Genomic DNA, 16,331 nt, shown 5'->3' with positions numbered 1-16,331 from the left:
TTGAAATTTTGGGAAAGAATTAATTGGTTCATTCGTTTCATTTGTTGGCTTATCATTTAGGTTATTTTATTTGGATGAATTGCAAATGTTTTATTTCTATATTCAACAAGACATTTGATTTTTTGATTAATTCCTTCAATAAACTCTTTTCGTTATATCGTTATACAAAGATAGAATAAAAGATATTTAAAAATTGTCATCGGTTGGAATATAACTTTAATGTGGACTTCAATTGAAGGTATTAAACGAATAACAAGTATGTGAATTCAACTTGTCAATTAAACTTTTGTGACTTTTCAAAAAGAATGACCATTGTCAAATATTTTCCAACAAAAAATAGAGTTTTTGAAAAAATCTAAATTGAAGGTGGATAAATATATCTGAGTGAAAGAAGATTAATTAAAAGTCTTTCTTTTTTTCTTTTTTGTTCTAAATCTTTCACTTTGGATTTTATGAACATGTGTGATTATTTTTGAATCCATCTTTTTTCATTCAATAATTTCGGTTTGAGAATTCACCTTGATTATTGATAAGTTAACACAAAAAAGTTTTTTCTTTTCTCGAAGATACTTTTATGATGAATATTATCTAAAACATCATTATTTTCTGCAATTATCATGCTTTTTTTTCTGTTGAAACAATAGTACCACTCCAAAGAAATGAAACTTTCGAAAAAACAATCCTCCGAATAAAGAAATGATTCCTTAAATAATCACACATATAACAAAGAAAGTAAATTATCACAGATAATTCCAAATAATTGATAAATATGTCACTGTAATCAGCAGATTGAAAAAATCCACAAAATCAAGAAAAAAGCTTATCGACACAAAAAATTTATTAATAAAAAATTTTTTTGAAATAACCTTAAAATTTCCAAACATATTCTTCCAAAAATTACAAGAGCATAAACAAACTGAATTGAACAAAGTTGTGGTGAAAGTCAATTGACAATAATATAAAAAATAATCTCACTTGTCGAAAACTTTACTTTCAATTAATGATAATTTATTTAAAAACTGATAGAGGAAATTGGATAATTATTCTTTTTTTAAAATTCAATTTTTATTTTTTTCTTTTTCTTTTTCTTTTTTTTTTTTGGTATACTGATAAATGCTATTATTACTTTTTTTTCATCTCATCACCTTGGGTTTTATTTATAAATCAAGTTCATTATTTTGTTTGAAATATTCGCTGATTTGCAATGGCTTCGGGGAAGTTATTTTCTAAACCGACAAGTCAAAATTTTTTTTTTATCTTTTGTTCTTGAAAATATTTCCATGGTTATGAATAATCGAGATTTTTTTTTTAAAAATTAAAGATGATATTTTTTAACCCCAAGAAAACGAAATAATTATAATTTTTATTAGTTGTTTATTACAAAAGAAAAAACTTCGTGAATGCTATTATTTAACAGGTTGCATTTATTATCACTTCACCAATCACAAAAATTTCGGCCGAAAGTCAATTAGTTACTCATGTTCACTCAAATACATTGAATTAATTAATTTCTTTCGTTTCATCATTTATTTCAAAAAAAAACCAAAATTGTTCCCGTTATATTGTTATTCAAGATCATTTTTGATCACAACAACATTAAAGCCAAAAAAATCCATGACTTGTGCGGAACATTATTTATTGCTAAATGTTCGTAGTATTCTAATTGTAGCAACTTTCCTTTTTGCTAGGGTATTGAGTATTCCCGATGAAATGACTTCCAATGTTCAAAAAATAAATACCACATTTCTTTTGAAGAATTCTTCAGTAACTCTCAATTATTTGACTGCAGAATTTCGTCATTCTAATTATACGATGCAAGTAGATGCATTATCAAACATTTACTTAAACCATTTTAACTTTCAGCTTTCACAAAAGCCACTTTTTTCTCCGATTACTTCTTCTTCTGCGATCATCATGAACAATATATCAATTTCGAGAAAACAATCAAATAGTGTATTTTGCAAAGCATTAGTTAAAGGGGAAAATTCTGCTTGCGAGATCAAGGTGTGTGAAAGCAATATTTTTGATATAATTCTGCACCAAAACTCATTAATAAGTTCTGGAAAAGGACTACAAACGAATATTTGTGGATGCCAATTTAAAAACATTTCGTCAAATGAAGAATTTCGTGATCCTTTTTATTTTAATGATTTGAATGTTATGAATATTCATTGTGAGAGATCAAGCGATGTATTTGATGGAACAATATTTGGTGGATTTCCTACGACAAACACATTCAACGTTTTTAATAGTTCTTTCACTCATTTGAATGCAAATTGGAACACTCATCAAGACATTAAAACTGATTCGACGTTCACTTATGATTCATTCATTGATTGCATTTCAAAAAATCGAGGAGGTGCTTTATTTGTGAATGGAAGTGTAACGCTAACTGCACAAGGTTGTTCTTTTATTAATTGCACATCTTCGGATGATGGGGGTGCAATTTCAATTTGGAATGCAGGTGAGAAACAGGTGATTTTAACAAACAACAGTTATTCGTCATGCCACTGCACTGGATACTCTAGCAATGGAGGAGCTGTTCACATTTATTACGCAAATAAAACTATCATAAAAGATTCTAAATTTCAATCCTGCTCTAGTCACAGTAATGGTGGTGGATTGGAATATTTTACTTATTCAAAAATTGGAGAATGCCAAAACTTGACATTTGTGGAATGTCGTTGCACTAATTATTATGGTGGGGGAATGTATATTTGTGACTTTTATAGAGAAACAGACACAGTTAAGGAATGCTTTTTTTATAGGTGCAAATCATCTAAACAAGGTGGAGGAATTTTTATAAATTCAATTTCGCAAAAAGTTAATTATGATCACGGGTTTAGATTCTGTTTTTTCCGGGAAAATGAAGGAGATGGGACTGACGTTTATATTGACTATGCACTGGAGAATGTTTCTGGACTCTTCAACTCCAGTTATTCAACAAGCAACACACCAAGAGTGAAGGCACGAAAGAATGATTTTTCAAGTTCAGTACCAAGCTATATATTCATTGTTGCTTCAAATGGTTCTGATACAGCAAACAATTGCGGAATGGGTCAGACTCCGTGCGCTAGCATTTCTCATGTGATTGAAGTGTCTCATCCGCTTATGGAACCAGAAATTCATATTAACAGTGGGATGCTTAAAGAGAAAGGAACGGTCGATCTTACAAATAAAGCTGTTAGAATTGATGGGTATTCTCAGTCACAAAGCGTGATATCAACTGAGTCATTGGGCTATTCCTCTCCTCTTTTCCATTTGAACAAAGGAAGTGTTTTGCTGAGTCTTCTGACTTTGCATTTAGACAACAGTTCTGCTTCCTCAGGTGTGTACATAATGGAGATGTCATCACCATCATCTGCTTCTGCGGACATTAGCAGCAACAAAGCAATATTTGATAAAGTGACCATTCAAGGCTCAGAAACGAGTTTGAAAAGCACTCCTTCAACCCATTCTTTGTTTGTTCTATCATTCGGAATTATCAACATGACACAAACAAGGATTTTGTCTTTGGGATTATCTCAGTCATCTATTTTCAAACTGGATTCAACTGTATGCAAATTAAAAAATAATTTTCGCAATACTTAATTTTATTATTTTTGCTTTTGCTTTTGATTCATAATAACTATTGAAATTTGATTATAATTTTTTTTTATATTATTTGTATTAAATTCATAAATATCTTCAATTTTGACTTTCTAATTTTGTGGTGCTTTTTTTCTCTCTTAGAAGTCTTCACCTTTTATACTTGGTGTATTTTCAACAAACTTCACAAACATTGAAAGTACAACGAACAATACAGGAATTGTCGAGACTTCAAGCGATTGCCAAGCACAAATAACATTTTCAAATGCAATTTTTGAATCTATAAATGCAACCAGCAGGGCAGCTGGTGGAGCGTTGTATTTTGCAGCTGCGAAGGAAAGCTCTTTTGTTTTGAATAACACTCGATTAGAAAAGTGCGCTGCGTCCACTTCGAAAAGTTCTGGAAGCGGGAAAGGAGGCGGGCTGTTCTTCGACTTTCCGTCAAGTCCTGTGTATTTTCTTTTCACTTCCTGCACACTCGCCGGGAACAATGCAACAATTGGAAGAGATATGTTCTTATCTGCATACGATCTATCGAAAGCGGTAGATTTTTTGCACTTCGACATGAAGGACTTTATGAATTCTGAAGCATTCAACATTACAAATGCGATCTTTGGGAAAGATGCAAAGGCTTTTACTTCTGACACGGATCTTTTAAACATGCTTATGTTTGAGGACAATGTGGTTTTTGCATCAAGCTCAAGTGGGAAAGATAGTCTGCTCTGTGGAACCTTCAATGCACCCTGCAAAACATTGAAATTCGCACTTACACATTTGCGTGCTGTCAGCTCAACTTCGCATAATGCAAACGCAGATGAGAATCTGTTTTCTACCAATTCAAATACGGCAAAACAACAAAGAGTCATTTATTTATGTGATTCTTTTTCAATCAACACGTCCTTCATTTTCAATGAGATTGATATTCGATCTTCTTCAAACGATTTAAGGTCCATTGATTTAAATGCAACTGTGAAATCAAGCTCCGCAAGAAATGGGTTAGATTTGGCCAACACGGACGCTGTGTTTCAATGCACAGGAAATGTCTTTTTTGGTCTGATCCATTTTGTTTCTTCAGTTCCGCTGAGATCTTCTCAGAGTGAGATATTCAAGGGAAGCAGCGGATTGCTGAGTTTTGTTGGGTGTATCTTTTCTCGTGGCTTTGAGTATGCCACAAACACATCACTGAACTTCAATGTGATCAACATGGCTTCTGGCTCACTTGAACTTACAGACTGCACCGTGAAGGATTTGTGGTTGGAGAAAACATCGTTCATAAAACTCTCGAGCCAAGCTAATCTGACGCTTTCATTTTGCAATTTCACAAACATAAACATCACGAAAGAAGGCGGAATTGTTGATGGAATGGCTTCTTCAGCGTCAAGTGCGTTTCGAGCGCTGCCAAAGTCCTTCAGCAAAAAGTCTTCATTCGGAGAAATGAATTGGGAAGACAACAGCAATCAAAGCAAACCTTCGAATGAGCCAACAAGTTCCATATTCTTCAACAAAGTCAACATTTCGAATTGCTCTTTGCATTCGACAGCAGACTCAGATGTCGAATTCTGCCCAGTTTCAGTTGCGAATTATGAGGTCGTCATGACAGATTGCACATTTAGCGGAATTCTTGCTAAAAACAAGAATCAATCCAATGAAAAGTATTTTATTTTTATTATTTTATTTGATTATTGTATTTTTATTCTTTTTAAAATTTTTATTCAATAAATGTTAAAAATACGCATTAGAGCTTCAAAGAAGACAAACGAAGAAGGCGAAGGAGACAGCGATGAGACATATGCCTGCTCGTGGGAGACAGGATTTATGAAGCTGAAAGACTGTTCCACTTCGATGAATTACACCATCTTTGTTAATTGCAGTACAGGTGCTCTGTTTGTGTCTGGAGGTTCAATCACACTGCGCGAGATGAATTTCTTGAACAACGATCCAAAAGATCCGAACTGGCTTTGGTTCCGCAAAAACGTGCGCTGCAGAGACGAAGCAGTGCTGACACTGTATCCTCCAGCAGGTGGGGATGGGTCTGCGACAGGAGGCAGCAACTTCTGGCTGGAGAACACAGACTGCACACTGACAAAGGTAGCATCAGAGGCTAATGACGGAGTCAGAACGTACTCCACAGCATTTGCTTCGTCGTTCAGCTTTCGTTTTGAGCCAATTCTCCTTGCATTCAACTCGACACAGAATGGAGATAACTATGATTTCGTTTTTGTGGGTCTGCTGTTCATGCCGTGCAACCTCACATGGAAGGCAATGATCACGAGGAAAGCTTCAGCCTCAAAGGCATCGCTTTCAGATGCTGCACACTTGTCTGCTTCTTCTTTGTCTTTCCGCAGAAAACTGAGTGAAGACGGAGATGTGGATGAGTATGAATACCCCTTCACGAAAATCGAGTCGTCGATCAAGGCCCATGGGCAGATGCCTGCAAGTGTGATCAAGTCGATGGGAGCAGGAGACAAGATATCGTTCTGCCTGCACTACTCAGACGGAGAGAAACTTGTAGACACCGTGCCCATCTTCTCGAACTACACTGGCCCCGAGCCTTTTGACCCCATCGACCCAGCAAAGCCTGAGGATGATCCTGACAACCCGGGAAACAAAAAGAGCCAGCTGACTGAAGCAGAGCTGAAGTCAAGACAGACCCTTACGGCCTTCATCGTTGTTTTTGCTATATTTTTAGCGATTATTGTTTTGGTTATTATAACTACATGCTGCCGAATAAGAAACTTTAACAAGCTTTCAAAGAAATATTCAAAAATGGATAGAAAGTGATTTAGTCTTTTGAGTATATATATATTTTTTAATTTTTGTCTTTCTCATTTTTTAAAAAAAATTTTTTTTTTTACCCCTTTGTTTTAAACATGAATTTAGTTTTAGAGATTATTTTCAAGTAGAATATTTGTCTGTTTAATAACTTTTTTGAGGTTTTTTTTCTGCTTTTTATATCTATGAGCATCATCACGCATCTTTTTTTTGAATTTTTATTTTAATCAAATTATTATCATGATTTGACTTCATCATTTCAAGTTATGAGTATTTTTTGAAAAATTCGATTAAAATTTAATATAACCATAGAATAGTTTTTTTCTAATGAAAAATAATATTTTTGAATTAAAAAAGCATTCCACTTTTTCTTTTGTAATGCATTCAATTCTAGTTTTAGTTGTTTCATTGTTGACTTTTTTTTGGTCAGAAAAAGTGTTTGATTTGGATCAATTTTAATTTTTATTTCAAATTGATTTTCTTTTCATAATGAAGCTCAACTACGCTTGGAAAAGAATACAAAAGTGGAGTAGTAATGTTTATCACATTTTTTGAATGCACCATGTCTGCTTTTGTTTTTGCAGTAAGTATGACCAAGCTTTTCAATAAAATACATTTCGAAAAACAAAAGCTATTCAGATCCAAAAAAAGGAAAAATTATTTGATATTAATTTAAAAGAATGCTTTTTGACGCTGATATGCAGTACTCTGTTTTGTATCTCGGGATTTCTTGGATATGACGCAGTTAACTATCTTTCATATCCTCTAACGTTGGTTTTTTCATCCTCAAAAATACTTATTGGTTTGCTGTCATATTTCATTCAATGATATTATTTTCTATGCGCATGATTTCTTTCTTTCTTCGATTTAGCAATGCCTGCATCTTTTTTGATAAACTCTCAAAAGCACAACAGAAAAAACTGTTGTTTTGGATATTCATTAAAAGAAGTTTTATTGTCTCTCTTATTGCTGAGTGGGCTTCTCTCCGTTTTATTACCGACTCAGTCAGAAGCAGAAAACAGGTCACAGATTGGTCTTCGCAAAGGTTTTACTTGGAAAGGAGCTGTGTGAAATTGTTATTTAAATGAATTAAGATTGACATTTTGCAAATCTTCAGGCCATGATGCTTGGATCGATAAATATTAGTTGCATATTTGATTCTCTGCAATCGACGATGATACAATCCGAGTGTGATAATTTTTTTATCCTTATCAACCTTTTTCTTCAAAAACATATTTTTCACAGCACAAAGCAAAGATCTTTTCCTTTCATATTGTTTTGGGGAATGACATTTTCTTCGTTGCTTTATCTTATTGGTATGATATTTTACACGTTTTTGCAATCTAATCAATACAAAAATTTAAAAATTATATTCAAATGGATTCAAAATTTGTATTTTCATATTTTTTTTTTTACAACTGTAATAGCAATGATATTTTCAGGAACAATCATCTCAACAATAAATGTTATGACTCAGCATTGGGATATATTTTTCACAATTGTGTTTTCTACATTATCTCACACACTTGGGCAGTTTTTAATTGTTTCTTTAAAAACGAATTATGGGATTTGGTGGAAGAATGTTGTCACTTCATTAAGAAAAGTTTGCTATTTATTTGTTTATAATTTTTATTTTTTATTTTGAACATATTTCCTTGTGCAAATATTCGGCTTAGTGCTTATCTGTCGTTATATCTGTTGTATTCTTTGGACATTCTGTTACAAAAAGGCAATTTTTGGGATTGATAATAGTTTGCATCAACGTTTATTTGTTTGTTTTTTTTAAAAAAGAGTAATTCTGTTTCAGGTTTTTGTGGCTGTATTTCTTGCGGGAAACACAGAAATGAATCGAGATAAAACCGAAGAGCATTCAACAGATAATAATACCTCCAAACCTATTTTACCTGTATAAATCACAACATCAGTGTAGAAGAAGCTTGATATATATTTATCGCATTTGAAACAAATGATTTAAGCTTGCAGTTAGTTTCAAATCATATTCTCAGGGGATCTTTGCTATGAATCAACAAAGTTTTACAGGATTTCACATTTTTTGAGCAATGAATCTTCTTTATTTGCTTCGACATATACAAAGAGAACAAATTTTTGGATTAAATTATTATGCATTTATTGAAGCTTTGCACTTAAATATTTCGATTCATTAATATCACTGAATCATTTTATTAAAGTTATGTAAGCTTAATTTCCTTTTCTATTATATGAAATTTTATTTCATTCGAATCAGAGTGAGATGAAAAATAATTTTTTAACAAATAAAGCAATTATTTATTGCAAATTTTCAAATTCAAAAATTTACACAATTATTTTTTTTTTTTTTAAAAAAAAACGAGAAAAAAATGGAAATAAAAAAATCACTCTCAAAAATTAAACTCAATAAGAGAATTGTGATAAACGCACCTCAAATATTTTGAATTCATCTCATCAGTTTATCATTTGATCAAATCATGTAATAAATTATTGAGTGATCAAATTTCAGTTTTTTGATAAGTGATTTTAAAGGCAGTGACAACTTCATCGAATTTCGTTTTTTATAAGTGCATTATATCCATTTTTTAATTGCTGAATTGTGAAGAGAAATATCAATTTTGATTGTTTACAATGACTCAAAGGCAAAATTCAATAAGTTATTATTTTCATTTTTTGAAATCCTTTGAAACAATTGTAAGTTCCATTCCTGACGAATTGCGTCAATCGTCTACACTTCTTGCAAAACGTGGAACTGATGAAAATATTGTTCGATGCTATGAACTTCTTCTTCATAATCTTTCTTCTTCGTTTCCTTCAATTCCTCTTGATCATATAAAAGCTCATTCCTTAGCAAAAGGAGAACAAGGTGATTTACGATGCTTGGATGCAATTTTTAAAGAGCTTTCCCCATTAAAGTCATTGAAGAAAAATAACAAAACAAGATCAAATAAAAACATCAATCAAACAGAAGAACTGCAACAACAGCAACAACATCAGCAATCTATTGTCGAAAAACATCAAATTCCCAAGCTTCAGCTTCCATCCTCAAATTTGTTTGCACATCAATCATCGGAATCTTCGATTCCTTACAAACAGTTACCACAAACGCAATCATTTCACCAAGCTTTTGATGAACCGCAACAAAAATCTACAGGTGGACAATCACAGATTGATAATCAATCATACCCAACCTTTGCATTAATTGATGCTCCAAGTAATTACTCCGATAATTACACAGTAAATGAATCACCAAAATACAAAACAATTCCTCAGTTGAATGCATCACCATCAAGTTTACATGATCACCAGCAATTTGATGTATCTTTTATTCATTCTCCTTCATATTTAGCAAATGGATCTTCTTCGCTCAACAAAGAAGCCACTTCAAATGGAGTTTCATTTCCGGCTGTGGAGTTTGATGGAAAAGAATTCCAACAGAACTATCCTCCAGCTTCGCAAATACAAAAACAGACATTTGATTCAACCGAGCAGGCAGATGAAAATGAAGGGCAATTTCAGATTTCAGATGATACAAGGCTCTTTCGAACGAAATCTGCTCCTTCAACAAGTCTCCCTAGTCCTTCATCAGGTTATCAACCAAAAAAGCATAGCACTTTTGAGCAAAGAATGGACATGCCAGATAATATATTGCGAAATAACATTGGTGGAAGTTCAGACGAAGGAATGAGGATGATGCTTAGATTGGCAAGAAGAGAAGCTGGAATAAGCACGATGCATTCATCTATATCATCGACTTCGTCAAGTCAGTCAGACACACCGTGCTTGTTGGCATCAACTTCGCCTGCAACTTCCGTCAATAGCGCTGAAATTAAAGGATCTCCACCATCGAGCTATTATGCTTCATTGACAACTTCTTCACTACCTGAGCCTTCTCATACGATACCAAATTTTATTCTTCCTGTTACATATCAATCGCACAATTCGTTAAGATCAAGTGAACCATTTTCACAACACAACATTGTGCCTTCTGAAGCTGTTTCAATCCCAACGCAAGCTTCCACTTCACCTACTCTATTTTCTTCATCATCTCCCGAAGCTCTTCCCCTTGCACAGTCAGTTTACCCTGCTGATAGTCAATACAATGCCAGCTGCATTTATTCACCTCACTATCAATCACCTCAGCAATTACAAAGTGGTACTGTTATCGATTATCTTGGCTATGCTGGCGAAGAAAACAGGAAAGAAATTGACTCTGCGCAACATCAACTTTTCACCCATCCATATTCCGTTCCAAACACATCAATCTTTCCACACCACTCGAGCGGGCAAGAGCAACAGCTCATCCAACAAGGAAACAGTAACGAGCAGCAAGCGAAAGAAGGGAGCATCCCGAAAAAGAGGGCTATGACATCTGTCGACTCACTTCTGAAGTACTTTGATAACGAGATTGTCAAAACGAAAGTGAAGCAGAAGAAGAGCAGCACCAGAGACGGCTACAGCAGAAAAGAGGATGAAAGTGAGGATGACTTTAATTCAATGGCACTTTCGTTTCTTGACTCTTCGTTAAGGTCATCACTAACGACAACTTTGTCTGATTCACGGCAGTCATCGGCTGTCACCCCAACTATGTCCGTTGCACAAGCAGCATTCCAACAAAAATCGATTGAAAAATTGCAAGCAGCTGAAAAAAACAGAGAACAGCGGAAAACGAAGAATAAGAAAGAGAAAGTATTGAAGTTTATGAAGGCAACAGTTGAGCTGCTACGGCGTTCACTTTTGGAGGAGTTGCAAATCGCAGTCAAAGAGCATGATCCAAAAGACTCTAAAGCACAAAATGAAGCACAAAGTCGGCATAAATCGAATCGAGCCGAAGAACAAAAAAGGAGCAGATCTACGAAATCGAAAAGCGAGAAAGAAGATCCCTTTGAAGAGGATTACGAGAGAGCATTCAATGCAGAAACGAGCGACGAAGATTTTGACACAGATGCTGAAACGATACAGCCAGAAGACTTTGATGCCGAAACACTTGGACCATCAACAGGAATGAAAAAAGAGATCAGTGATACAAACGAGAAAAGATCTGAAGAGGAGGAAATTACAGATGAAGAAGGATTTATGCCTTCACCTTCGTTGAAAAAAGATGAAAGCGCAAAACTTTTGACACCTTCAAGCAACAAAGAATTGCAGAAAGATGAAGAACCAAACGATACAACAGAACAATGTGATTTACAGCAAGAACGCCGTCAGATAACAGATGATCATTTCAATACTGAATTGAATTCAAAGGAAGGAGTATCAGATGGAAGAGAGGAAGCTCAAAAACAATTTGAGTTATCAGAAACAGAAAGAAGCGAAATGAAATCAATTCGCATTGCACCAACAGAGAGTGAGTATCAGCACCAGCCAATTCGATATTCTGTAGTTTCGTCGCCTGTTATCCATCACACGCATATTGTTGTGCTTGACGTTGCAGAAACTGAAGAAGAACAAAAGAACAAAGAAGATATTCCAAAAAAGAATACAATAAAGAAGAAACGTGACAACAGGCAACGAGAACAGATTTCTGATGATGACAGAGTGAGAGAAGAACGACCTAAATATAAGGGAAAATCTTGCAGGAAGCGAAGTCGAAGCTGCCCACAGAATAAAAATAATTCTTTGAAAGGAAGCAGAAGCCATTCAACAAACAGTGAATACCATTCACACAACGTTCGAAGAGTACCAAAACATCGAAATGAACATTCTACAATTCATCACAGAAAACAAAGCAGCCTTTCCAGCTATGAGCCGATACTTCTGCCAGATGAAGAGACAAAGAGAAGATCCGAAAGCCCGTTTGAAATTAGTCGTAGAGAAGATTATGATTATCAAGCTGAACCAGATCTTTATTCATATCATTCTGATATCCATAGCTGCGATGACAGGCCAGCCGAGATGAAGTACAATGAGCGAATGGAAGATGAAACAGACACACAAAAAAGTTGCAGCAATCGGAAAAGATCATCGAGTGAATTGGAAGAAGGAGAGAAAAATAAGTTTCTTCGCTGTACGGAAAAAGAAGAAGAACGTTCGAAAGTTAAAGGAAAGAAAGCGCATCCTCGAAAGTCCATTTCGAAGGAAGAAGATCGCCCTCCGCGCAAACGACGGAGCAAAAGCGCTCGACGAAAGAACAAGCTTAACGAATCTGTTGATGAATGGAAACAAACTCATGTTTCATCAGATGTGCTCAGAGAAGAGGATATGAAGGACAGTCGACTTAACAGAACAAGAGATGAATGGAAGCGAAGTGCTGATGCTCGGAAGAAGAGAGACGAAGACAGCTGGGAGATGCCAGCACAATTGCCACTCTCTTCTTCAATGATGGCTCCTTCACAAACATATCTCTCATCAAACAGCATGCCTCACCCGTTGGCCAATACGAAATCTATGTCTTTGAAAGATCGTTCGTCATACTCAAAGCAATATCCACCTTCAAAGCAACAGCTGCATTTCACTACGACAGCTGAGCGCTTGAGGAGGATGTCGCACGATGCAGATGACGAACAACGAGCGATCAACGCGCAGAAAAGAAAAAAGCAGAAAGTGGAAGAATTTTCATATGGACGAAATCAGACAATGAAGAGAACTATGAACGTATGCGAAGTTTCTGTCTTTTCAATACAAATTATTTTATAAATTTTTACAAATAAATCTCATTCCTTCTTTGTTAAATTTAACCTCTCCAATTATTCATGCTAGAATTTCTATCGATGGGAGCTGGATTCTCTTCGCTCTCGTCTTGAAGCAATCCACCAGCGGCGCGGACCAAATGCGCTGATGGAAGCATTGGCAACAAAAGCGCGTGAGGAGAAAAGAGAAAGTGCTGTGTGGGAACGCAACATGAAGCGTGAAGTTTCACAAAGAGAACAAGCATTGAAGAAGAGGCTGTGGGAAAACGACATCACAGAGATAGAAACTGGGATTGAGTTGCTGAAAGAGGAAATGGAGAGAAAGAAGAAAGAAAGAAGCGAAATGGAGCGAGAAGAGCTGAAAGAAATGCAAAAAATGGAAGCAGCCGAAAGAAGGAAGATGAGAGAGAAAAGCAAAGAGCTCGAAAAAGCGCTGCTTGAGCTCGACCGAATAGAAGGAATGGGCAAATTGATGTTTGTAGACAGAGAGAGGAGTGCGTTTTTGCGCTCTATTGGACAGCCGAAGTATATGAAAGGAGGAATCACATGCTCATCAAAAAGGCCATCTCCTGTGAAAGTGCTTCCGAAGAACAGACTATCGCACTCATTCCAACAGAATGAAGAAGGCGATCGCACGCCTAACAAGCGCTTTCACAGAAAAGACTCTTTGGAACACAATTCACTTTCGAAACACCCTGCTCGCTTCTATTCCACTTCGCCATGCACTTCACCCTCTACAAATCCCCATCAATCTCGTTCTCGTTCTCGTTCTCGTTCTCTTTCACGTTCACATTCACATTCTCCTTCTCATTCTCGATCCAGTTCTCGTTCTGCATCATTGGCACGCTCATCATTTGGAGAGCGTGCACATAATGATCAGAAGACGAAGCAACGAAGACCTGATTCTCTTTCAAACACAGTGAAATCACTTGGAGATTCATTGATAATGGAATGAGCTAATTCATTTCAAAACAGTTTTGATATTTTTTCAAATTTTTTATTTTGCATTTTAAGTTTTACAACAGATATAAAATAAAAGGAAATTTCAAAACAGGTTATATTTATCTTATTTTTTTTATAAATATCATCTTTCAGTAGAATTTCCCATAACATTATTCAAAGTGTTTGATATTCATTTAAAACTGTTTTATGGAATAAGCTAATGTGTTTCATGAACCATCCGTTTTACAAAGAGCCGATAATATAGAGTATTAAAAATTTATTTAAAATGAACTTTCCTTTGATTTTTTATGACGAGAAATGGTGACGTGATGTATAAAGCAAATCGTTTTTTGGGGGATGAAGAGATACTGCAAACAATTACAGTAGCCGCTTTGCAGATTTTCAGTTATCTTTTTGCTTGGGACAAATTTTAGTTGTGAGACTTCTGCGACTTGTATTTCAAGAAATGATGACTGGATACATAAATGCCACAGATGATAAAAAATATTTCAACGAAAGTGAGCCAATATTTGATTGTCCTAAAATTTGCTTTGCGACAAGTTGCGTAAGAACACCTGTAATAGAATTTGCGGCTTATTGTTTGCATTATTTTCCCAATAATCTGAAAAAAAGTTTCAAATGAATTTATTTTCCAGGCATTGCGCAAGTGGCACATCTCACTCCATCATCATTGTGCTTGACAAATTCAAGTTGCGTGTCTCCAAAACGTGCAAGCATCCAGGAATCTCAGTCTTTTTGTTCACCAACTCTTTCAGAGTTTAATCGAAGTCCTGAAATTTCTTCTTGTAATATTCTAACCCCACCTGTATGCCCCTCGCCTAACGATTCGGTATCATCCTCATCAATAAATGCTACTGCTCCGATGAACCCTTCCCCACTTTCAAATGGAGAAAACAAAAAGTCTCTCCTAAACACAGTTGAAGTTCATCAAGATCAAAATAAAGTGGCTGAATTTGAGGTTAAAAAGACGCAACAAGATCTAACAACTTTTCTTTGTTCAATTCGTTATCATTCAAAGCTTATAACAACAGAACTTCTTCTTTCCTTATCTCTGATTGATACTTTGTCTCGACTTCATTGGAAACAAGGCCGTTTTGCATTAAACAGGGATAATGTCTTTCTTGTGGTTCTTGTCACAATAATGATTGCACACAAATTCTCTTGTATGCTTTTTCATTTTAAAAATTTTTTTGAAATAGAATCGAATCTTTTTTGACATTGTTATATTAAACATGTAATTGTTATCATACTTTTTTTTCAAGGTGATAAGCCTTTGCCAAACGGATGGTGGTCGAGAACATTCAACGCGCCACTCCAGATGATAAACGAAACTGAAGTTCTGCTTTTGAAACTTCTTAATTATGATGTTAATATTTCATCAGAGACCTTCCAAAGATACTACACAGCAATTGTTGAAGGCTGCAATGCCCGAACACTTTCACCAAAGACAACATCCATTTGCTGTCTTCGGTCAACACAAATGACAGCATGTTCAACTGCATCACCTGCCTCTTCTTCTATTCTGGATTCTGAGGCAACAATTGCTCCTGTTAGCTCGAAATTGCTCGTTTCGTCTTCTTCTGCAGATTCGGAAAGTGTTGTTTTCCCTCCTCTTCCAAAACCTCCGAGCTTATCTTCATTAATTTCAACGAGCACGTGACTTTTTAAGCGAGTCGCTGAGCTGATAGAGAAACTGTGAAATAATGGCTGCATTTTTTATTCTTTTGGCAGAGTTTCTTCGAAGGTTATCTTTTAAAGACAATAGTGACAAATTTTGCAATTGAATGTGATTTTTCAGTCTTTTGCGCACCTTTCTCTAAAAAGAAGCTTGTTTCAACTTTATTTTTGGATAACATCTTGCTGATCTTTTGAATCTTTTTCCTATTGTTGCCAATTGTGCGTTTTGTGAAGTGATAATTTTTTATTCCATTTATTTCATGGAGCGCTTTTAATGTTGTATTTTGCTATTCATTTTTATTAGCCTCTTTTTCATAGCTTGAAGCAAATGTCTTGTTCCTCTGTTGAAATGTTTTGCTGATATGTTTTTGATAGATAGAGATGAAACAATTGTCATAAAGAAATGTTTTGAAATGGAACACAATTTGTGCTTTATGTTTGTTGAATTTGTTAATTTCTTTCTTTCTTTTTTGATATGTTTATAAAAGGCAACTGCATTGATGTGCAAATGTTATGCTTCTTATTATTCGTCCTTTAAAAATACAATTGTTAAATGATTTGACAGAAAATTTTTAATATATGGTTAGTTGCTTGTTCGTGTTTCAAGTTTCTTTTATTTTTTATTTTTTATTTGTTTTTTTTTTCTTTTATTCACATTGATATTCACAACATCCATACACACATTCGTGAATCTGTTTTTTTATTTAATTTTTA

At 34.9% G+C, this 16,331-nt stretch overlaps 4 protein-coding genes across 4 annotated transcripts; all 4 read left to right on the top strand.

Annotated features, from left to right (window-relative positions):
• Positions 1-1,614: 1,614 nt before the first annotated feature.
• Positions 1,615-6,676, top strand: MONOS_4697 (uncharacterized protein; the record flags this gene model as incomplete). The annotated part of the gene is made up of 3 exons (XM_067874791.1): positions 1,615-3,555; positions 3,733-5,240; positions 5,328-6,676. The coding sequence occupies 3 exons, from the start codon at positions 1,615-1,617 to the stop codon at positions 6,367-6,369; spliced, it is 4,491 nt and encodes a 1,496-aa protein (XP_067734314.1). The 3' UTR covers positions 6,370-6,676.
• A 246-nt stretch (positions 6,677-6,922) lies between these two features.
• On the top strand, positions 6,923-8,618 carry MONOS_17053 (putative UAA transporter family; the record flags this gene model as incomplete). The annotated part of the gene is made up of 8 exons (XM_067869935.1): positions 6,923-6,947; positions 7,040-7,162; positions 7,232-7,425; positions 7,478-7,548; positions 7,606-7,676; positions 7,788-7,963; positions 8,037-8,111; positions 8,168-8,618. 8 exons carry the CDS (start codon positions 6,923-6,925, stop codon positions 8,270-8,272), a joined length of 840 nt encoding a protein of 279 aa, XP_067734313.1. The 3' UTR covers positions 8,273-8,618.
• A 245-nt stretch (positions 8,619-8,863) lies between these two features.
• MONOS_4698 (uncharacterized protein) lies at positions 8,864-14,037 on the top strand. The gene is made up of 2 exons (XM_067874792.1): positions 8,864-12,942; positions 13,048-14,037. Exons 1-2 carry the CDS (start codon positions 8,980-8,982, stop codon positions 13,930-13,932), a joined length of 4,848 nt encoding a protein of 1,615 aa, XP_067734312.1. The 5' UTR covers positions 8,864-8,979; the 3' UTR covers positions 13,933-14,037.
• A 348-nt stretch (positions 14,038-14,385) lies between these two features.
• MONOS_4699 (uncharacterized protein) lies at positions 14,386-15,600 on the top strand (the record flags this gene model as incomplete). Its single annotated transcript, XM_067874793.1, has 3 exons — positions 14,386-14,518; positions 14,576-15,103; positions 15,203-15,600. 3 exons carry the CDS (start codon positions 14,386-14,388, stop codon positions 15,598-15,600), a joined length of 1,059 nt encoding a protein of 352 aa, XP_067734311.1.
• Between the last annotated feature and the right edge of the window lie 731 nt (positions 15,601-16,331).

Source organism: Monocercomonoides exilis (assembly GCF_001643675.1).
Source record: "Monocercomonoides exilis strain PA203 chromosome Unknown scaffold5-2102611, whole genome shotgun sequence".
NCBI lineage: Eukaryota > Preaxostyla > Oxymonadida > Polymastigidae > Monocercomonoides > Monocercomonoides exilis.
The sequence above is the reverse complement of the archived record's forward strand: the minus strand, read 5'-3'. Positions and strand labels throughout refer to the sequence as shown.